This window comes from Crocodylus porosus, unplaced genomic scaffold (genome assembly GCF_001723895.1).
Source record: "Crocodylus porosus isolate Cpor-Errol unplaced genomic scaffold, CroPor_comp1, whole genome shotgun sequence".
Classification (NCBI taxonomy): Eukaryota; Metazoa; Chordata; order Crocodylia; family Crocodylidae; genus Crocodylus; species Crocodylus porosus.
Genome location: NW_017728943.1, coordinates 119,550,369 through 119,574,416, shown reverse-complemented (window position 1 = coordinate 119,574,416; position 24,048 = coordinate 119,550,369). Strand labels below are relative to the sequence as shown.

General features: G+C 41.6%; 1 protein-coding gene across 4 annotated transcripts in view; it reads left to right on the top strand.

The window, feature by feature from the left end:
• MTHFD1L (methylenetetrahydrofolate dehydrogenase (NADP+ dependent) 1-like) overlaps positions 1 to 24,048 on the top strand; it is a 276,586-nt gene that overhangs the window by 180,522 nt on the left and 72,016 nt on the right. For 3 of the 4 annotated variants that reach the window (XM_019550079.1, XM_019550076.1, XM_019550078.1), the window contains exons 24-25: positions 6,598 to 6,705; positions 9,100 to 9,252. In XM_019550079.1, the coding sequence (XP_019405624.1) occupies positions 6,598 to 6,705; positions 9,100 to 9,252 (261 nt within the window). Of the gene's footprint in view, positions 1 to 2,415; positions 2,537 to 6,597; positions 6,706 to 9,099; positions 9,253 to 24,048 lie in introns of those variants that run through there. The other variant, XM_019550080.1, reaches the window with a different exon arrangement.

The window sequence follows — 24,048 nt, the reverse complement described above, 5'->3', positions numbered from 1 at the left end:
GATGCATGGCCAGGACCAAATGGCACAGCAGCAGCCAGCGATTCTTCCTCCACTCATTCTTATCTGATTTTTCACTCTTGGACAGAGGGAGAGCAAGGTAACAGCCCACGGATTGCCAGGCTAGAAGCATCTGTAGCCAGAAGCTTCCAGCTGGGGCTGCAGTTGGGAGAACGGGGGGCAGGAAGCAGGCAGGCCTGCTGGGTCCTGCTACCATCTCTCCCTGGCTCCTGCTGCCGCTGGCTCCTTGTCGTCTTTGACAGGCAGCCATGGGCAGATAAATTTTAATTTTCTAAATCTTTTTAGGGCCCCATGGGCCAGATCCAGCCCGTGGGCCATATTTTGCTTGCCCCAGCTTTCGTGTCCAAGTCCAGTCCTATTTCACCCTACTCAAATTCCTGCAAAGCTATTCGGGTATTGACTTTGGAATGTGCCTTCGTGTTTGACTTAAGACTAAATCACAAAGAGTATTGAGGAGGAGACCCATCCAGCTTTTGTACTAATGCAGTAGAATCACGTTTAGATGCACAAATACTTGTGTGACACTCAGAAGCCTAATAGGTGGAATAGGATACCACCACTAAAGTTAAGATTTTAAAATCTTTTTGATGTCCAAGCATGCAAAAAGGCAACTAGTGAGACTTTTTAATGCATTTTGAGTTAAACAGTTACTCTATGATCCTGATTCAGCACACACCTTGGTCTCTGTGTGAAGTATTAAGGTAAGTATTTGTATACTTTAATGGTCTAAGTCAAAGAGTATGAGCTATATACTCTTTGCAACTGAATCTGTGAAGGTGAATTGCTGTGCCCATCATTAATAATGTTAATAGTCAGCTCCTATTAACATCATTTAACATTCTTGGCTTCTTATCCTGTAAAGTGCTAAAAGCACTCCACTCCTAATGAATTACCATATCACTGATTAAAGGGACAGTTAAATGGGGCATATTATTCTTGTTTTATTAGACTTGGTTGTTTTCCCCCCCCTTTTTTTAACATTGTATATTCAATATCCTTCCCCTAATTTGGTGACTGATAGTGTATACACATAATTTTGCAGTTTTGCAATTTCCACCCATACAGATTCTTCTGAGTAAGCCTCTCTCTTCGGAAGAAATTTGATCTCATGGATTTTGTGGAATCATTTTAAGTATAAACAAGATGTAAGAAACTTCAATATTTTTGTTAAATAACTGTTTTGAGAGTCCTTTGTTTCTGTAAGTGGTCAAGTGATAGGAGATGTCACTAAATGACCCTAATAGGTTTATAGGATTGCAGGAGCAAAGCGTTTGATAACTGATAATCTTGTTGAGAAACTGGCAGTATGACACATCCTTTTAAACAAATATAAGAAGCATTGTAAATTGTACATTTTATGTAAACATCCAGCTTATGGCTTGAGCAGATGCGTAAAAGCTGACTCCAATTACTAGATCTTTGTTTCTGATGAATAGTATCTTTTTTTGTTTAAATTTTAATTGAGTTTTATCCTTCATGTACTGTTCCTTGTGTTTTCTATTTGGAAAAATATTTCTTGGAATTATATTAAATCTGAATTGCTTAGTGGTTCATCTTGGTTTCTGAACCAAACAGAAATTTTGAGCACAGAACTCTGTAATAGCTTTAAATAGTGATATTTTAGTTTTAAATCTTCTGCTGTCTTTTAGAAGCTAGTTAATTAGTTTCTCATCAATACTGGGAAAAGGGTAAATTCTGAACCTGGTTCAGTGTGTTCCATTCCACACCTCAAACTATAACAACATTTGTAAGTTTGTACAGGGCTGAAAGCTCCCGTGCCTCCAGGCAACATCATGCTTATCTTGTGGCGATCCAGTTTGGTATGACTTAGTTCTGAGCCATTCTAAAAATAGTGCTAAATATGACTGCAGTACCACACACGTTATCTCTGCTTCTTGTCTTTGAAAATCATTTGTGTGAACATCCAGCTTGCTCTCTGTATACATTTACCCTTTGATGTTTTTCCATAAGCCAAACTTTTAAAAATGGAGGCAGTATCCTTGCCCAAACCTAGTTTAAAGTAGGAGCTTGAGGAGTCTTCCAAATTCTGGTAAAGCAATCTACAGGTATACAATTCCACTGACTGGGTTGAACTTAGTTTTGTAAGCTATTTAGCACCTCTTGGGAGGAGCAGGTCCCCATCCACTCTCATAAAAGCAATCAAAGTTGATGGTAGCCAGAACCTCACAGGACACAGCCTTGTGTTTTGAAAATTATAAAGATACTTACTGGAGTTTTTTAAAACGTAATTTGTTTTCAAGTGGTATATTTCTTGAAATATAGTTGGCAGTATTTTGAAACAAATACGGCTTGAATTTATATGAGCAGCTCTGCCTTGAATAATGTATTGAGTTTTCTGCACATTCTGCTGCTTATTTTTTATTTTTTTTAAAAAAGAAAAACCAGACACAGAGGCAACAGGAAGCTCTCTGTTCTGCCGATAGGCTTATTGACAGTAGACTGTGGAACGTTTTCTTTCACTGTGGCTTTTAATACTTGGCGGCATCCAGACGGCACCCAAAAGGCAAGTTAACAGAGATGTTTTTCATTTTTCTCCCTGTATTTACAGCTGCAACTGACATGAAAGTATCATAATAATGGTCATGGGAGAGGCTTAGTCTCTTGATGGCTATCTGTACCAGCTGAAGTATTCCCCTCGTTTTAGTGTTGCCAGGAATTACATCCAGGATGTTTATGATGCATTATCTCCAACCTTCATTAGATTTTATTGCCATGGCTGGAATCTGTTAAAAAGCCTGAAGTCAAGAATGTGACATCATTTCATCCAATTAAATTGCAGTAACCATGTAGTCAGCATGTTCAAAAGGTGTCTAGCAGCATGGTTTTCATTCATCTTAACATTCTTTTGTGCAGAAAGGGTTTGAGGCGAGACTTAGCAACTGGACTGTATTGTGGTTCAGTCTGTTCTAGTGGGTGGCAAGCTAGCTTTTTGTGTTTGTTGTGTATGCCTCTGATACTAGAAATCTTATGTATATGTGAAATCAGTCTGCTTTCTTTTTCAAAAAAAACAAATAAAAATAATCTGAACAGTAAAAATGATCAGTTTTACTCCACAAAGATATACTGACTAAACATGAGGGTTTGAGTCGGAGTATTATTAAAGAGATGCTATAAAACATGTAACTGGCTGTAGAACTCATAAAGAAATGACTGCATCCATGCTTAGAGTGCTAGTATTCATGGACTAATACCTTCCCCACTTCCACCCCTAATATGCTTATTTGTAGGAGAGTAGGGAGATGAGGTGAAAGACCTAGAGTATTGGTTGAGCATTGATGTGATTTTGCATGAACTACTACGTACACTTCTGGTCATTCATTTTTTAGAAAGATTAATTTGCACTTGGATGCGTACAGAGAAGGGAAGCTAAGATGATCAAGGGAACGGAGAATCTGGCTCAGTGATTCTGAACCAAGGTCCCATAATATCCTTTCAAGGATCAGTATTAGCACTGTTAGGTGTGAAAACACCTACACGATTCACAAGATAAACCTAAGGATTTCAAACAGGAAACCACAGTGTCAAAATCATTCAGACCTGTTGTGGTCTGAGCTTTCTGCAACAAAATAATTGCTTTATTATTTTACTATAGTCCAAAAAAGAGTGAAAGCTAAAAGCTGGCATTTTTGAGGGCTGCCTTGAGTTTAACAAGGGGTGCCTTTAGTTTTAAAAGGTTGAGAACTACTGGCCCGTCTTTTAATGTGAAGGAGGTTGGCTTATTTAGTTTGATGAAACAAAGGTTGAGAGAGAGCAAGATTGCTGCCTAGAAATACATCAGGAGAGTAAGAGCCAGCAAGCAAAAAGAACTATTTAAGCTAATGGATAATGTTGGCGCAAGAACAAATACATTAAATTGGCCAGGAATAATACATTAAAGTTGGGAAAAGGTTTCTACCCATTGGAGCAGCGAGATTCTGAAACCGTTTTCCCCATAAGAGTAATAGAGGAAAAAACCCTAAGTAGTTATGAGATGGAGCTTAGTCAGTTTATGAACAGACACAACAATTACAAAATGTTGTCAGTGATAGTGGGGGACTGGACAGAGTGATCCTTGCAGTCCATTCCAGTCCTGTGTTCCCCATGCTCAGACTTTTAAAATTGGATACTTATATGATTAAATATTACAGTTTTAAACTATAATCTAGACCATTCCAATTCCTGGGCTGTCCAATTCCTAAGCAGCTGGGGGCCACACACTGAGGGCCTCCCCCTCCCTCTTTACCCTTCCACACTGCTGCAGTTTTGCCAGCCCAGCAGTGCTCAGGCTGGGCTGGGCCAGCGCCTGCTGCTGCCTTCTGGTTTCTATTTGGAAAAAATATTTCTTGAAACAAAACTGCTTAGTGGCACTTCTCCAGGGATCCTGGCTCTCACCTGCTGATCATGGTATAGTACTGTTGTACCGCTAACTACAACTGCGCCAGGATGATTCATTGCCCTGTGATGCTGCACTGCCCCTCCTCTTTCTCCTCTGCACACCTTCCATGCCCACTTACACACCTGCCATCCTCTGGGGGAGCAGGGATTTGTGTATGGGGCCCTGATTCTGTCATAGTGGGCAGCTGGTGCCACTGTGTAGGCACTTGTATGTGTATAGCATCAGGAGCAATGAGAAGAGTAGCAAGCAGGTGGCTGCAAGTTGAACAGCCCTGATTTAGACATCTCTATGCTCCTATAATGCCTTTCATCTAAGGTTCCCCTTGTGCTTTACAGCCTACTTGCTACCCTGAAAAATTGAGGGAGGTAGGAACGAGGAAGAATTTTGGTCAGTGGAAAGAAAGGGGGCCTGCCATAAAGGGCCTTCCACTCTGATCAGCAAGCAGGCATTTATTACCCCTCCTCTCCCTGCTGCCAGTTTGGTACCCTATAACTTTAATTGCAATTCACCTTAATTGTGATATCAAATGTAAGTGTATAGTTCTCACTGTTACCACTGGAACATTTTGACTTCTGTCCTAAGGTTACTGATTCTTAATATTCTTAAGATCAAGAATTTCCTTCCTCCTTATAGAACTGAAAATAAAAATCAAATATTAACTTTGCTGTGCATGATAATCCATTTCATGGATTTGATTTTATCTGCAAAAAGGCAGATGATGTTACTGTGACCATCCTGACAGAAGGTGTATAACTTGATGCATCTCTTGGCCATTCAGTCTGGGCCTTGTTATTGGCTACTGCCCCCTGTTTTTTGAAATGTACAAATCATAGAAAATTAGGGTTGGAAGGGAGGTCATCTAGTCCAGCCTCCTGCTTAAAGGCAGGATCATCCCCAACTAGATCATCCTAACCAAGACTTTATCTAGCCAGGTCTTAAAAACCTCCAAGGATGGAGATTCCACAACCTTTCTGGGTAACCTGTTCCAGTGCTTTACTACTCTCCTTGTAGGAGTTTTCCCTGGTTTCTAATGTAAACTTCCCTTGCTGCAACTTGAAACCATTGTTCTGTCATCTGCCACTACTAGCTCCATCCTTTTTTTCAGTCATCCTTCAGGTAATTGAAGGCTGATATTAAATCCTCTCTTAGTCTTCTCTGCTCCAAACTAAAGAAGTCCAGTAACCATTTTGTTGCCCTCCACTGGACTCTCTTCAGTTTGTCTGTATCCTTTCTGTAGTGGGGGCCCAAAACTGGACACAGTACTCCACATGTGATCTCACCAGTGCTGAATAGATGAGAAGAGTCACTTCCCTCTGTCTCCTGGCAACACTGCTACTAATGAAGCCCAGTATGCTATTAGCCTTCTTGGCAACAAGAGCACACTGTTAGCTCATATTCAGCTTACAGTCCACTGTAACCCCCAGGTCCTTTTCTGCAGAGCTACTACTTACCCAGTAAGTCCCCAAGCTGTAGTGCTGCATAGGATTGGTCTATCCTAAGTGCAGGACTTTGCACTTGTCCTTATTGAACCTCATGAGATTTCTTTGGCCCAGTTCTCCAATTTGTCTAGGTCTCCAAATCCTTTCCCTACCCTCCAGCATACCTACTGGTTTTCCAGCTTGGTGTCATTTGCAAACTTGCTGAGAGTGTTCTCCATCCCATCTTCCAGGTCACTGATGAAGACATTGAACAAAACCAGCCCCAGAACTGACCCCTGGGGTACTCCACTTGATACCTGCTAGCAGCTAGACATTGAGCTATAGATTACTACTACCCGTTAAGCCTGATGATCCAATCAGTTTTCTGTCCACCTTATAGTCCATTCATCCAACCCATGCTTCCTTAGCTTCCTTGCAAGGATGTTGTGGGAGACAGTATCAAAAACCTTGCTAAAGTCAAGGTATATCATGTCCACTGCTCTCCCTGCATCCATAGAGCCAGTCATTTTGTTATAGAAGGCAGTCAGGCATGACTTGCCCTTCATGAATCCATCAGTTGTTCCCAAAACCCCATCTCCTGTATAGTACACCTATCACCTTCAGAGCCCCACACCTGCTTCTGTTCCAGAGGAGAAACCTCTATAAACTTGGGAATAAATCTAACCACAAAGACAAAGCTCAGCACATGGGATGTAGTTCACTCTGTTGTGTATAAATATTTTGTTACCTTTCTTTATTCCACAGCTTCCTATTGTTGAAAAAATAAGGGTCATTGCCCAGAAGGTCTATGGAGCACAAGATATAGAGTTGTCTCCTACAGCACAAACACAAATCGATCGTTACAGCCAACAGGTAAAAAGACATGCTGAGCACATTGGACATGGTTGACCATGGCCTTACACCTTACAACTCTGAAAACTGTGTGCATAAAGGGTGTAAAATATTACCAAATCAGCATTTAGTATTTCAGATGTGCTTTGCAACAATGTAAATATCTTCACAGGGTGGAAGGTGCTGAAGAGTTAGCCAAATCTTGGCCTGATATTGCTTAATATTTGAGAGAATGTAATAAATTTAGCTTTTCCATGACGTATCTTATGCACGTGCATTTGATTATGATTTTCCAAGCTGAATCACAACACATGTATCAGCTGTTTTTCACATGATTGTTTCTTCTGTCTTCCCATTTGTTGTTAAGACATTTGTTACTGCTAGATTGCATGTCATCAGTGCTGTTTGTACCAAGGCTTTTCAGCCTTTTTTATAAGTATCTCTTTAAATCTCTTGAATATTCGTGGGTGTTCTGTGTTTGTGTACCTTTGCTTAATTGTCATACTGATCACTAAGGAGCTCTTAGTCAGTTCGAAAGCTAAGGTGACCAAATCTAGAAATAGAGCCAGATTTTCTAAAAAGGAAGTAAAGGTGAATTCACAGAAATATTCAAGTTCTGCTCAGGGCACTCACAGAACGGTGCTGTGCAAATGTGTATATTGGTGCTTGAAAAGGCACATCTCACTAAATAGTTTCCACTGTGGTTTGTATTTGCCCAGTTTTTACATACAAATGATTGTTTATATTTGCAACCCCTCCCCGTGAGTATTGGTGTATATAAAAGCAGGAAATCATGTGCCCAACTAAATGTGCAGATTTCCCCTTCATTCACACTGTTTACTATGAGCTGTCTGGTTAGTATGACTTATTATTTTTTTGGTGGTTGTTTCTTCTCCTTCAGTATAGTTTACATCAGTGTCTCTAGAAAATTTTTGAGTCAGAGGACAATGAGTGATCACCACATCAGCTATATTTGCCTGCTAATTTGAATTGTATAGTGTCTCTGATTAATTTGGTTAAACCCTAGAAGAGATGGATGCTGTAGTCATATACTCGTAACGAGAACTAGATGTAGAAGTTCAGACATCTTTAAAAAGCAAACCTTTTAATAATGGCCTTGAATATCTATATGGAAAACAACCTTCTATAATTATTAGCTCTGTTTGAAGCCCATGAGCAATATCTTCAAAGGCATCACTTAATTTTGTAGGCAACTGAGAGTTTGTAGGTTCCAGAGTTTTGACTGGTAAAGTTCTCTAATAAAATTTCTACTTCTACATATGTCCCAAACTGTGCCAGTCTTGTTTAAAGCTAAGCACCTTGTTGGTACTCTCTCATGCTTACATTTGGCTGTTCCCCTGCCTATGTCCCCTAAGGGGCCTGATCTAGTCAGTGCAGTCAGAGCATACCTACAGCTGTGGGCTCTGAACAAAGCACAGCACCCAGGGTTACTGCTTTCATTCAGAAATGGAGGAAGAGAGAGAGAGTAGATGCTGGGGTCTGCTTTTCAGTGATGTATGGAAAACGCCATGGAATCAAATGAACGATCTTTGAAATAGAACCCAAAATGCAGTCTGTCCTTTCCTTGGTGGGTCCCCAAACCACTAGGCTACAGAGTCATGATTACTCTTGCTTACTTTTTCTCTGGTCCAGTGAATCTTTAGTTTTCTATAGAGTAGAACAATTCCAGAAGGAGAGATGGAGAAAGTTATTATCCTAGAAGAGTATGAAGGGTGCAAAGCCAATCTGCAGGTTGATTTGGGCCCATAGACCAGCCCTACATACCAGATCCAGTCCACAGGGCCAGTCTAGTGCAGGTATCACATGCAGTGTGCCCCAGACCAGCCCCATGTGCCACATACAGCTCCAGGCCAGCATGGCTGGGCTGGCCATTCTGGGTCACATGCTGGATGTGGCTCACTCCCCAGACTAGCCCCACATACTGCATGCAGCACGCACTGGCTCCAGGCCCCATGCCATGTAGAGCCCATGCCAGGCAGAGTCCACATGCAGTGGATAGGGCCAGGGTCAGTGCATGCTGCATGCAACACATTGGTCCATGAACCAGAGGCAGTACTGCAGGCTGAAGGATAGGACTCTGTGGGCCATGTCTTTGAGACCCTTGCTCTAAAAGAGCCTCTGTTCTTGCTGTGATTAGAGCTCAACTGCAGTAGTTATTCTTAAAAAATAAAAATGTAACTTCAGGTAGTCTAAGCATAAGGTCAGTGTAGACTAAAACGTTCTCTGCGTTTATCAGTTGTTAACTTCTAACCTTCCTAAAATTCTTTAACGCTATTGGGACATTCTCAGTTTATGGAAGATATTGGTAACATAATGAAGTGGAGTTGATTATTGTTTTCTTTATTGTAGACTAGGTACCATCATCACCTTAGTAACGTTTCTTTCTTCTGTCAGGGATTTGGAAATCTGCCAGTCTGTATGGCAAAAACTCACCTGTCCCTCTCCCACCAGCCTGAAAGGAAAGGCGTTCCAACTGGCTTCATTCTGCCCATCAGTGACGTGCGGGCCAGCATTGGAGCTGGATTTATTTACCCATTGGTAGGAACGGTGAGTGACATATCAGACCAGAAATTTCTCTCCTTTCTTTAACATGCTGTCTTGGGGAGTACTTTTACTTATTGAAAGCAACAGTACTTGTATAGCCAGCTGAGTTTTTATTTGTTATTTCATATAAGTTGTCAAAGTTCATGTTTCAAAAATAATTTTTGGTCTTTGTGCTTTTTGACTTCAAACTTAGTAGGACAAAAAGAATTGAGTTAATGTAATAAGACATGTATACACTTCAAATGAATTTGAACATGTAATTTATAAAGGTAGCTACATACTAGTGTATGATTATCTGCCACCTTCAAGTAAAACTAAGGGAGTTAGGCACCTAATTGCCACTGAAAATGAGTTTTGCCAACTTGCTTTATATATAGAACCTTCTGAATTTGGATGAATAGTCTTGAAAATTAACATTAACATTTCATCGGTCTTCCAGTAGAGCAGCAGTGCCCAACTTTGGAGTTGTGACCCCATTTGGGGTCACAACAATTAAAAATGGGGTTGCAGAAACAATCACAGATTTTCTCCTTTAAAGGAGAAAAAAGCATACAACCTGCATCTTCCCTACTCTTCACCCCACCAATGGGCTCCGCTCCGGCTGTGCTGCCCACAGGGGAGAAGGGCAGAAGAAGCTGGGCTTCATGTTCCGCTCTGGCTGGAGCAGCCACCACCTCTCACAGGCAGAAGCTGGGGCTTGGACATTGCTGGCGGGCAGGGGAAGGGGGCTATGGGCCATAGTCCCACAGCCCTGGTCCCATAGCTCTGGTTGCTGGGGGCCCCTTCTGGGGGGAGTGGAGGCTGTGGGTCTTGAGTGAGGGGCACCAGTACAGCTGGAGGTGAGGGAGGGGGTTGTGGGTGGAGAGTGAAGGGCACTTGGCAGGGTCGGGAGTGAGGGGGCGCGCTCAGAAAATGGGGTCATGCTGAGGAAAAGGTTAGGAAGTACTGCAAAAGAGAGTAGTCTTTACTGTATTTAGTTAAAAAAAATGTTAGCAGAAGTTAGCAAAAATGTGTCATTAGATTGAGGTATATCTGACTGTCCCTTCTTGCTTCACAAAAAAAAGAGAGAGAGAAAATGGGAAGGGAGTGGATTTCTAACTATGGAAATAATAGCAATCTGCTTTCTCACATGGGAATGTAAAAGTGTATGGTTCTAAAAAGTATTCCTCACTGCATTTTGAGGAGTAACTTTTGCATCTGATAATTGTAGGAGCACTCTTCCTATGCATTCCTTAAGAGTAAAGGATACAAGTACAAAGCTTATAACACTTTCTTCTCACTTCCTGTACAGCATTCTTTTGATATATGGTTGATGAATTCTGCCAGCCATGTATCTTGTTTCTGAACAACAATTGGACAGCTTCTGACATCTCAGGGCATGAGTTATTACTAGTCATGTAGCTGATTCATGGAAAATGGACAAAAGTGATTGCATTTCCGGAAGACAACACTCTTCTGGTGTTATCTCATCTTCCCAGAGCCCAGCCTGATTTCCTTACATGGCCACTGGGAAATGGCTGAGAGATGTCTAACTTGTTTTAAATTCCCTCTGTAACAATTAAGTTTTAGAAAAAAGGAAGGAAGTAATTTCTGACCAGGAGAGTTCCTGGAATTCAAGGAACTGTGTCACTGGGGCTTGCCTTTGGGGGTATGCTTTCTATGTATATGACCACAGTAAGTGCCTCTACCAGTTGTGCATTACAGTGGCTGCTTGGAATTTTAAAAGGAAGAAATCACTGTGTCCAAATGGGAAATGAAGATCCTTGATATTCTAGTTACTGGGAGCAGAACATCTAAGTGAAGGTCCTCTTCTTTGAGTGTGCCATATTCAACCTTGAACTGTATACACCCAAAAGCTGGGGCAGGAAAGAAAGGAAAGGTTCACCTTTAGGTCTGTTGGACATGCAGCTCTTTAGAGTGCCAGAGAGATGAATTTTCTGGGGTTGGTTTTAGTAACAAGTGATATAATGGTGATTTAGCACATACTAACCATAACTCCACCTCATAAACCTATATCCTATGCAGACTCCCATTAGTACTGGAAGTAGTGATGTGAACAGGACCAGTAGTAGTCAAAAAAAGGGCTCATATGTGCCTTTTTCAGTAATTACTCAGTTGGGGTAACTGTTCCAGTTTCTAGCCTGGAAACAAAATTTGGGTTGTTAGGTGGACAAATTTACGTAAGCGGTTTCTCCCATTAGAAGAGATACTGAAAAGTACCTATGAATGAGGAACCCTGTCTTTACTGGGAATTAGTCTTCCATGCAGCTCTGTTTCATATCAAGAACAAAATGACATCCTGTGGATTACATGCAAAGTTAGTGTATGTACTTTTTATTATTCTGTATCTAGTAGATTATAGAGACTATATTGTGCTAGGAACTGTATAAACATAGAGAGAGTCCAAGGGTTTACCATCTTAAAGGGATGGACACTGGGTTCTGTTTGGCTAAAAGAATCACATTGGCTAAATAGGTTCATAGGTCTGGGAAGAACTTCCTTAAGTCAGGGCTGGCATATGTGGCCCACAAGAGGTCAATCTAGAGTCCCCAGGCTCCTACCTGGCCACTGCTCTGCCTGTTGTTCTGGCTGCAGCAGAAGCCAGGGACTCTGAGCATCCCACTTCTAGCTCCTGCTTCCTGTGCCTGTCCCAGAGGGCCTTATGGCACTTAGGAGTCCATGGCTGATGGGTTGTGGGAAGCTGCCTGGGTGTCTGGGGGAAGGGCTAAGGAGGCCTTATTTGTACTGTGCAACAGTGGTGTGGGGCTGCCAGGGAGAAGGGGGCCTGCACTGCTGTCCCTTGTGCAGGCCTCAGCTGCCAGCCACTGAGGAGTTGGTCACCTCTCCTTTAAGTCATTGAATCAAAGCCAACTTATACTTCATAAGCTTGTCAAGTCCCATCTTAAAATAATAGGTTTATTGCTTGGTGGTTTTTCTTCCTTTTTTTTTTTTTGCTGGGATTTAGTGAAGTAATTATTTTTTAAACTATAATACGTTGCTAACCATTTTGTCTAGTATTGCTTACATTGTTTCATAAGCTTTTGACATCTAATAGCATCGTCTGCTCCCTTTAAAGAACTGTTGATGCTTGTGAGCTTGCTAAGAAAAATTTTAGCCACATGACAGAATCCAAATGATGATGTTAGCCCCTGGACAAGTCATGTTCCTTTTGTAATTCTTAGTTTACAAAACTAGGAATGAATATATGAAATACAGTGAAACTATAAAACTGTTATGTTGAAAATAACTGAAACTGATTAAAATAAATGTATATTTAAGAGTCTAAAATCTGCTGTGGAGACTTTATGTTGTTAGTATTGTTTCGGAGCCCTGGATCAGATTTCTGAAAACATGAATATAATGTTAGCACTGGTCCATATTGCACAGCTACAGATTACAGATGTCATTAAACAACTTTTATTATGAAAAGTGTAACGTTAGTTTTGAATGCACTCTTTTATTTTGCCTCAGCCAGATGTTCTGCACTCTGAATGTGCTTTGCTGTCTAGCACATTTGTCTATTTCATAGCTTAAACTGTGAGAGTTGTGGGTATTATTAAATTGTGCAAGTGAGAATATTTTTTAAAGAAAAATATATACCAGAGTCACTGAATTTGCATCTGATTGTTTTCTTTGTGATGTCTTTGAAAACGCTGCTTAACCAAAAATACATAGGGAATGAGAAAATTGAAGTGGACAAATGTTGGGGACTTCTGTCACTATCTTCAAAGTAACTGGTAATCAAATGCCATAACATACAACAGTGGCTACTATAGAAATTCTTAAGATTAGTACTTGGGGAAAGCATCCCGTATTAATACCAGATCAAAGTAGATTATGGACAAGAACTGCATCATAGAGAATTTTTTTCTCTTGTTCTTTATTGGATTAATTAGTGAAGGGACATGGAGCCTTTAAACTGCATAGTGCCTCAGGCTACACACAGTATTACACAATACATGATATGATACAGCACATTTACTGAAACTGCAGTGATAATTTTCATTCTAATTGAGTGTCGGATATCAAATTATAATGGAGTGCTTAAAATGTGGTACTCCATTTATATAAACCTGTTTACTAGTATTTGTTAATTGTTTTCCTGCAAAAAGCATTTATAATTGGTTTAATTGATCACAGTTCAGTGTTCTTTAAGAAGAACAGACTTAATATGGAAGACCTTTCTTGGAAAGAAAGGTACTATATGTATTTGAATCCGAAATGAGTTTTTTCCCCCCCCATGGTGAGGCAGGGGGACATCATCTTGTATTCAATACAGGTGGTTGCTCCAGCCCCAACCCAGACCTGGGGCCAGCTGCCTGATGCCCCAGACCAGGCCCAGGATTGGAGCTATCATTGCAGCTGTAGCTGGGCAGGACTGCAGTTGTTCAAGGTGGTTCATGCAGTGGGGCAACGCTGAGGAAATTGCACTCCCACTGCTGCCTGCCCCAGGCCAGGGCCGCCACTGATGCCTGTCTGCGGCTGGGGCCAGTGCTACTGCATAGGGTAAGCAGCAGTGAGGGAGGCAAGTGGCAGGGGTGGAAGGCAGCACAGGGAAGCAAGTGGCCAGGGGAGTAACCATGGGGGATTACAGGGATGCAGACACTGGGAGGAGGGGCAGGTGGGAGAGGTGAGGCAAGTTGGGGTGGAGGCGAAGGGTGGAGGAATAAGGGGCAGAGTCAGGACACATGGCCCCTCTCCATCTCTGTTTTCCATGTTCCATGACCCTTCCTGCTGGTTTCCTCACTGCAGTGGTAGTGGGGACGAATTTAAAAGACCCCTCCAATAATTAATTAGTTTCTGAACATGGACCTTATGCCCAATTTATAACTTTCCATATATAGAATCTAATTATTGTGGGTCATCTTAATTTAAAGTCAGCTTGAATTCTAGTAAATACAGTAATAATTATTGTTGAGAGAGCATTTGCCTGCAATAACAAACACATGTGATTTAACGTATCATTAGAATGTGCAAATTAATGCAATTCATACTAAACCTAGCACTGATATGGGAGACATTTTCTTTTATAAACCAAGCACATTACACGGTCTTCATGTTCTCCAAACAGTGCTTGCTTTGTGTTATGGTTGGCTCTGGTCCCCTCGTAGTGTGGAAGTCTTTCCAGGAAAAATGAACTGTGCTTTATCAGAGGAAATCAGCAGTAAAACAAGAGGTATATTTAATTAACACTGGCATGGCTTTTATCTCTGTTCCCTGTGACCTTGACCCAGGGGCTACATCACTCTCACAGGTGGATTGTTGACATCATTGCTTGGCTGTACAGAGAGAAGACAGGAAGGCCTTTGGAGGATGTTTAGGAAACCAGTGAGGTCATTCACTAGTAATGCTTGGGTGGAGAATTATTAGAGTTTGTAGTGTATGCGATTCTACCCACCCCCACCCAGAAAGTCATTGCAGTTTTGTACTTTCTCACGTTTGCTGAGCCACATTTTTGTTGTTGTTCTGTTCCACTTACTGCACAAGTATGTAAGTGAGGTTTACAAGTTAAACTTGTTTTACTGTCCCTAGAAAATTATTCTTACCAACCTATTTTTACAGCTATTACTTTTGCAGTGTTTTTAGCTTCGATTAAATCACTGTGAAATGTAAGCATTTGCTCCCGCAAGTTGCCTCTTTAATGCTGTTATAGGGGAATAGCCAAAGGAAAGTATGCACAGACTTCTGAGCTGCGCAAGCCCTGAAATCTTGTAAATACTGGCTCTGTTGTGTGCTGACCCATCTGGAGGAAAGGTCAACATGCTACAGCCTGTTGTTTTTCCTGTTCACAAAGAAAGCACTTTCAGACCTTCTGTGATGAGTTGTGAAGTGATATGCTCTTGTTCTGTTGGAAATTATTTTTTGGGGGGGGGGGACAACCCATTTCATCTGATCTGATATAAGCAACGGGAGAGAGAAAGCCATAGTTCATTTCAAAGGGTAGCCCACAATAGAAAGGCCAACTCTAGGACTGCTGTCTGTCATGCTAAAAGAATAACCTATGGGTTCTCTGAAGAGGAGGTGGCATCTTAGGCCATGCCCAGATAGGAAGCTTACAGAGCCTCACTGCAGTGCCCTGAAGTACACTTTGCTGTTACATGTGGGCAGCCTCCTAAACAGGAGGTAGTTGAGTGGCAGGGTCAGTTAGTCAGCTCCCATGCTAACTATTCTGCCTAGCACCATTTGCACACGAATACCCTGCTTCTGGTTTAAGGGCCAGCCTGACTGGTGCTCCTGCTGGGCCCTGTTAAGTGTTCTCGGTAGACATCCCCAGGAGGTGCTAAATGGAGGGGCACCCATGGTGCTCAAGCTATAGTCCCAGGGGGCTCCGTGTGGTTCAGGAAATTTGGCAGTGGAGAAGTAGTGGCAGCATTAATTACTGTGGCTCCTGCAGCAATTAATGCTGCCACCACTCCACCACCACCAAATTCAGGTCCTGTGTGGTGCCCTGCAGGTCAGATGACATGGCTGGCAGATGCAATTAGGCCTGCAGTGTGGCCCTGTGCCACTCATCCATTCCACAGGGCAGCATAGGTTGAGCATCCCTAAACTAAACAATGATTTATAAGCAGAAGTTTTTCACATGTCATTAACAGATTACAGTTGCTTGTCCTCTCAGAGTGACAAATAAATACATTTTGTGGGAGGGTTTCATTGTGTGACTGGCCCTTTAAAGGGAGCTGAGGTCCAGATCCCATGGTTGGGACTGTGACGATTCAGTGATCTTCAAAGATCACCTGATCCTTGATCTCACCACATAGGCTGAACACAGCATGTAATCCCTTTTAAAAGGTCCAGCCAACCTGTATCACATGGTTATTTTTTACCATATTTAGGGTGGCAAGATTCATAACTAGTTTGGACATTGGCTATTTTAAGAAGACTGGTAAAGTACAGGCTTTGATATGCTCACCAGAAAACTGCACAGTTAAACATCCTGTCTATCCTTCCTGTTTAATGGACAAAAGAGTGCAGTGCTTGATATGCCAGTTGGCATATGGTCCTGTTAATGAGTATGTTCTCTATTGCGATAACACTTAGAAGTCCCATTGCACTTAGTCCCATACACACACTAATATAGAAATGACCAGAGAGTCTGCAGCCACGTTTCAGATGAATTACAAACCTCGAGTACCATAACTAAGTGGGAGGGGGTGGGGAGGGAGTGAGGAAGCAGGGAATTATGAAGATAATTCTGGTGATACAGCATAGGTATTAAACAGTTTCAGTAAGGAGAAGGGATGGGGGAGGAGCTCTTCTCAACTGTCTGGTAAACTTTGCCTTCAGGGATTGTGGCTGCTTCCCTCTGGGTCTTACAGAAGAAGTAAGTGTTGCGGAGAGATCTAGAGATGAAGCGGGGGAAACTGGTCTTCTAAATTAATTCACAGGGATGTTCCATGCATAAGGGCCAGATGTGTGTCAACAGCAAGACTAGTGGAAGTACAGCTAAGAGCAGGTAAGTAGAAACAGACAGTGAAAGAGAAGTCTGAACTTGATACAATGGGGAAAAAAGGGGCTTGAAAGATGGGTGAAAAAATTGAGGCAAATCATTCAGCGACAGCAGTTCTAAAGGAGTAAGTGGTGGGGCGATATTTGGGTCAGGCTAGAGAGGGAGTAGAAGGTTTCAGTAAGGGAAGCAGAAAGTGACTAGGGCCTGGAGACAGAGGACAGGTTGATTCTAGAGCAGGGGTAGGCAACCCCCGGCACAGGTGCCAGAGTGTGGCGCAAGAAGGCATTTCGCTTGGCACATGTGCCTTGGGGTGGATGGCAGGGAAGGGGTCAGGACTGTGTTGCCATACCAAGGATTGTGCTCCTCATGGCTCCCCCACTGTCTGCCCCTAGCATACCAACATCATACAAGTTGAGGTTGCAGGTATTTTTGGCACTCTTCCCAAAAATGTTGCCAACCCCTGTTCTAGAGATTATTGGAGGGGAAGAAATAGTAGCAGCTCCTGTCCTGGATGTGAGGGGAAGGATTAGTTGGCAGCAGAACAGCTAGAAGGAGCTGATGGTGATGCTTCTTCGCTGAGAAGTAGAACCAAATGGATGACAAGAGATTAGAAGTGAAAAGGTAGACTGGCAAGTGTGAAGACAGTAGTTGAAACTGAGGATGAGCTCACCTAAAGGGACAAGAGGGGAAAAAAAGAGCACCCTGGGAGTCTCTTAGTGGTTAGGACAGGAGAGGAGGTGCTGAAGTTGCATTCAGATCCTTCTGAAAGTATCAGAGATGGTGTATCAATAGCCAAGTTAGGAAGAGATTTAAAGAAGATTAAAACTAATAATGCCATAAATGGCAGAGAGAGAGAGAGAGAACCATGAGGACAGAGTGACAGATCCTGAAAATTCATGAAGAGGTCATTAAATCAGTGGATACTACAAAACAGTTGCAGTGGAGTGGAAAAGGTATTGCTGATTTAATTATTGGAGCTCACATGAAAAACAGTATGGTTGAGATGATTTAAGGAAGACCTGACAGTAAGCTTATTAGAGTCTAGGACCTTTAATAGTATTGTCAAAGAGGGTGGGCAAAGCGTTTAATATCTCAGACCACCGAAACTGCTCTGCAATTGACCTGAACATTTTTTTACATTAATGTACGTAAGGTAATGATAGTTGGGAGAGTAGGGGAAAGGTGCAAGAGAATTAAATCTCTATTTTTCATATTATATCTAGTTACTGATATGGCACAAATATTTATTACATCAATGAAGTAGTAAAATACTTCCCTGTGTTTACAAAATTTGGAGGCAGAAATCTGGCATGTACCATTTCTTGACAAATACATGAGGTATTTTAATTCTCATCATAGTGCATATTCAGTTTCTATTGGCAGCTGCGTTTTATAAGATATTAAAAATAAAAATACTGCTAATGGTACTAGATGATAGCAAATGTGGGACTTTATTCTAAGTACAAGATTAAATGACACTGCAGGTAAGTAATAAAACAAGTTACAACTTCCTGATATTTCCCTGCACCATTCTGAATCATGTTTAGATTGATCATGGTCGGCATCTATAAATTTAGCACCTCTCAAAAATTTATGGTTGAGAAATAATATTTATATAGAATGTAATGGTCAGATGGCTCACTGCTTTGGTAAACTTTTTCTGACAGAGGATGAAAAAATAGCTCGGTTAGCAAAATTAGACTATATAGCTTAACAAAGGAAGGGGATAGAGTGCCTTTGATTTGGCAAGTTATTAGATCTCTAGGAGCAGAGTTGCATTTTCCCAGTACAACACCTGTTACCAGGAGCAATCATGTTGAAATGGATTGTATTATAATCCATATATCCAATCTGTGCTTCCTTAGCGTGCTTGCAAGAATGTTGTGGGAGATCATATCAAAAGCCTTGCTGAAGTCAAGGTATATCTTGTCCACTGCTCACCCCGCATCCCCAGAACCAGTCATCTCATCACAGAAGGCAATCAGGTTAGTCAGGCATGACTTGCCCTTGGTGAATCCATGATGACTGTTCCTAATCACCACCTTCTCCTCTAAGTGCTTAGAAATTGATTCCTTGAGGACCTGCTCCATAATTTTCCAGGAACTGAGGTGAGGCATAGGTATTGGTCTGACTCCTGAGTTTTAGCTACTTACACTAAATATATGTAGGTTAACTACTCTTAATTAAAAGAAAGAGCTTATGTTAAAGGCTCCCTTCAAAGAGACAAATGGCAAACCGACTTGCAAACTGTCCTGTTTGTTCCCTGGTCTCTTGAGGAGTCCTTTTATACCCTGCTGAGCCTGGACTGGCTCTGCCTGTTTGTTAGGGCTTCTGTCAGACACAGGCAGCAGTCACTCAGCTGGCAGCACTCCCAGCTGCTCAGAGCACACTCCCAAACACACAATCCATCAAACAAACACTCAGCAAACCAAACACACAGGCATCCCTGGCTTGCTCACCTTCTCAGAGCAAGATCTGGTTCGTCTTCCTCTTCTCCTCCTCTTCCTCCTCCATAGTTTCTAGGGTCGGAAGGGACCTGAGTAGATCATCTAGTCCAACCCCCTGCCATGGCAAGAAAGATTACTAGGGTCAAACGAACCCAGCAAGGTGTTCATCTAACCCTCTCTTCCCCTTCTTCCTCTTGCTCACAATGAACTGTTTGCAAACTGCCCTATTTGTTGTCCCTGTTTGTTTCCTTAGCGCAGATGCAGTGAAGTGAGGCGGATTTATTGATAGTCATTGGGTACTGCTACAAAAATCACCTGTACTTTAGCCATGTTAAGGTCATACATATTGTAATGTTTAAATGGGTAGGGGCCTGGGGTACATGGCTTATGAGGAGTGGCTGAGAGAACTTGAGCATATTTAGTTTAGAAAAGAGAAGACAGAGGAGATTTAATAGCAGCCTTCAGCTACCTGAAGGATGGTTACAAAGAGGATGGAGCTAGAATCGTTGGTGGCAAGTGACAGAACAAGGAGCAATGGTCTCAACTTGCTGCAAGAGAAGTTCAGGTTAGATATTAGGAAAAACTTTCTCGCTAATCATCCACAATCCCTCACAGTTAAGGATGATTGTCTTCCATGATTGCCTTATCTGTGGTTCTGAAAATGGCTGACAAGGCCAATCTGGGATTGACAGACTCTGTTACAACTTGGGCACGTTTCCATATTGGGTTGGTATCTCTGGATTCTTCGTTCAGTCCACAACGCATTGTTCTGCTGCTCCTGCTTTTCCATATCCTGTTGGCATCATGAGGCTTCAAAGTACTAAGATCTTTGCAACAGACTTTTCCTCCTGTAAGGTGATGTCTGTGTTGCATTTTTTCAAGTTGGACTTGAGGATGTCCTTGAAGCACTCTCTCTGCCCTTTTCTTGAATGTATGCCTTGACTGAGCAGGGTAGAATAAAACTTGCTTTGGCAGTGTGGAGTCAGACATCTGGATGACATGGCTGGCCCAGTGAAGTTGATGTTAGACGATCATTGCCTCAATGCTCACTGTGTATGCTTGCAAGAGGATGCTAATGCATGTGCATCTGTCTTCTCCCTGGATTCAAAGGATCTTCTGCAGACAGTGTTGATAGTACTTCTCCAGCAACTTGATGTGTCCATTAGATGGCCTACCAAGGTCCCTTCCAACCTTAATTATCTTGATTCTATGAGGTGCAACAGCATAACCACTGTTTCTGTTCGTTTCATTCACTTCTTTGAGGCAGAAGAAGAAGAGAGTTTGTGGTACTACTTTTTCAGGCTCAGTGCACAGCTGCTTAATACCAGTACTTTGTAACATTTAATAGGGCTCTTACTGATCCACAGTCCAGGACAGCTCTTCCACTCTGCTCACTGTCCTTCAATCTCGTATTGCATGTAATGGTTTTTTGTGCATATGGGTTGATGGTATGTAGATTTGGAGCAACTAAAGGCCTGATTCAGGGTTCATAGAAGTCATTAGAAAAACTGTCCTTGACTTGATTGTGTTTTGGATCAAGTCCTGAGTGCTCAGAAATTTAATTTACAGAATCTCTTGGAAATGTAATATTAAGAGTTTGTAATTACATGTTTTGATTTGTGCCACCATTGTAGAAGGCATATATAACAATGTAGGAATAGTATGTCATATTTACTGAAAGAAGAATGCCTTGGATGTTGTTTTTTTTCTGGTCTTCATTATGTCAGTGACAAATCAAGACATAACTGAATTAGCATCTAAATCACAGAAGATCTTTAAGGAAGTTAAAAAGCATGCTGGTCATAACTCATCGTTATTAGAATGCTAATGAAAACCAACCCTGTTAGTGATTACATTTTATGATGTTTCCAGCTCTGGCAGCAGATTAATTTTAAGATTTCAATTAGAAATAATGTATGAATGGGAAATAACTTAGTTCACATGCAACTAATAAGGAAAAATAGCTCCATATTATAAAACTTCATTCTCAAAATTACATTCTAGTCTAGTGGACAGAGCACTCAACTGGGCTTAGGAGACCTGGGTTCTTTGTTCTGCCACAGTTTTGCTGTGTGACCCTGTGCAGGTCATTTCACCCCTCTGTACTTCACTTTCCCATTCTGTAAACTGGGAAAAATTATACTGACCGAATTTGCAAAGTGCTTCAAGATCTACTGATTACATGAGACTCGGGTATTATTGTAACAACTTTTAATATTCATGTACCCAAGTAGGTTCTCTTCCTCGAGTGGGTGTGGATGGGGAAATGGATTTGTCTTTGACTAAGAAAAACCTGCCTAGATTTTGGGACTGGAAGTTAATATACATACCTGTCTGCCCTGCTAGTGGCATCATAACAACTCTATAATGGGCTGGTTCTCTTTAACAACATGTTTCTCTGTGTGTGTTTTCTAATACAATATACTATAATATTTAAAACTATCTGGGCGGCCAGAATCATAGACAAATTTAAATTGAATACTGTATACAGATCAAAAAACTATTCCCTAAAAATAATCTAGTATAATAAATCTTATCCTCTTTTTAGTCAGTGAAATGCAGTATATCCTAATAATCATCCAGGAAGTCAGCATCTCTCTGGCATCTCAGGGTGATCTTCTTGGATGTTTTGTGGGTTGAGGAAGCTGATGCTGCTAGGTAGGGAGGATTACAAGGTAGATGACTGGTACTTTGTGTGGGGTGGGGGTTGTTCAGGTGTTTCTTCTGTCCCACTCTCAGTATCCTCCTCTACAGCAGTGTGACAGCACTGCTCCAGGGCTGTGAAACAGTATTTACAGCAACTTGAAGCACCATTTCTCTTGACTTGGAGCTGAGCCTGCTTGAAAGGAGCTGCTCTAACATTGGGAAGTGGTAGGAAGGGTGACACCAGGGGATGTGGAGGTCAATCTGACTTTTTCCTTCTTAATGGTTCTAGTCGCAAAAGAGACTCTTCTGCATGCTCAGTCCATGGTTTACAACTCCTCTGGTGTGTCCTCCTCCTTATATGTGCACACTGGAGAGCTTTACAGAAGAAGATAGAGAGATTTAAGTTGTTAGAAACCTTGTTTTTACTTTTGTCCTGGAGTATGAGAATTTTGCAACCCAGAGTGGAAGTGGCCAAGGGCAGAACTTAATGGCTTCCTTTATTCTGAGCATCTACAGCTTAAGGCCTATGTGCTGCTGGAAACTAAATAGGGTTTCACACTCCTCTCCCTACTTTTTATCCACTCTTAATAAGTCTCTATTTTAAAGAATTTCTCAATTTAGCAAATAGAAGTTTCTGTGGAAGAGCCAGCAGCTCAGACTGTACCATTGACACTGAGACCCACCTTGGTGTATTTTGCTAAGGCATTAACCCACATTTATAAATATTCTTTCCACATATGGTTATGTTTTATAGGCCAAGTTTTGTTCCTTCTGGGGGAATAATTAATCTTTCCATGGGAGCATTCTATCACCACTTCCAAGTTAAACCTTTCCCATCCTAGTTTACCTATCCTTCCAGCAAGGTAAGGTACCTCCAATGGATAATTTGGGGGGATTTAGAGTTATTTGTGTATTTAGAGATAGTAGGAGTTTAGGTTGAACATGGATAATTTAGTAAAACCCTATAGTTACCTGATTTTTATAAACAGAAAAATAGTTTTGCTCAGCTAAGCTCAAAACAAATCTTTCAGCTGATTTTTGGGGATTTCCAAAAGAAAAGTCCTAATCTTCCTGACTGAATATCTAGAAAAAACACAGCTATTCCTGGCTTTATTTAAGCCATTAATCAGGTGGTTATTAGTAATATGTTTTGGGAATATAAATATCTGATCTGTCCCTTGTGGGCAGCAAGAAATTCAAAAAGTAGAGTTTGTCAAACAATCCAAATTCTTCCTGTATGCGTGTTGAAACTGAAAATATCTAGCATATTTATGTCTGAGTTGGAAATCTAATGTTATTTCAAGTCTAAAAGTGATTTAAGGGCCAACTGCAGGAATCTTAGGTGGAGGCTGAGAGTCTGCAACTAAACTATGTTACGGAGTCTTGATAAGTAAAGCGAAAGACTTCTTGAACTTTATAATGTTCCCAGCAACTTGTTTTTTTCATGAAGTTGTTTTATGAATAATGCACTAATTGACAATGAAGAGAGTTTAATATTTGTCACTATTGGTCAAGTTCTATGCTTGTTAAAACAGGAAATAGGCTCTGATTTCCTGTTTCAAAACTATTATGTGTATAAACTTTGAAGACATGAGGTTAAAAATAGCTTATACTATCCATAGTATATGTGGTATTAGTACAAAATATGTATTTTTAGAACAGACAACTCAAATTATTTTGAAGGGAGAGAATGCACATTTGACAAATTATTAAATCTGTACTGGCCACAGGCAATGACCTGGTGAGGGGCCTCCAGGTTCTTGACCACCTGGGCAATAGCAATCATCGCTTGCTAGAATTCACCATCCAGCGCAGGATGTCAAGGGCCTGCAGCAAGACGGTAGCCCTAGACTTTAGGAGGGCCAACTTCAACAAGTTGAGACTAGTGGGAGAGGCGCTGGGGTCCTTGAGGGCAGGGGAACTCGGTGTCCAAGACGAGTGGTCGTTCCTTAAGGAAATGATACTCAGGGCCCAAGGGGTGTCCATCCCAACACGAAGCAAGGGGGACAAGAGTGCCCAAAAGCCCCCCTGGCTCACCAAGGGCATCCGGGAATGCCTAATTGCCAAAAAGGCGGCATATACCCGGTGAAAGGGGGGTGCTATCTCCAAAGAGGAGTATACCTCCTCTGCTCAGGCCTGTAGGGGGGCTATCAGGAAAACTAAGGTGGACATAGAGCTAGGACCAGCATCCAAGATCAAGGATAATAAAAAGTCCTGTTTCAAATATATAGGGAGGATGAAGAAGGCACCAGGAAA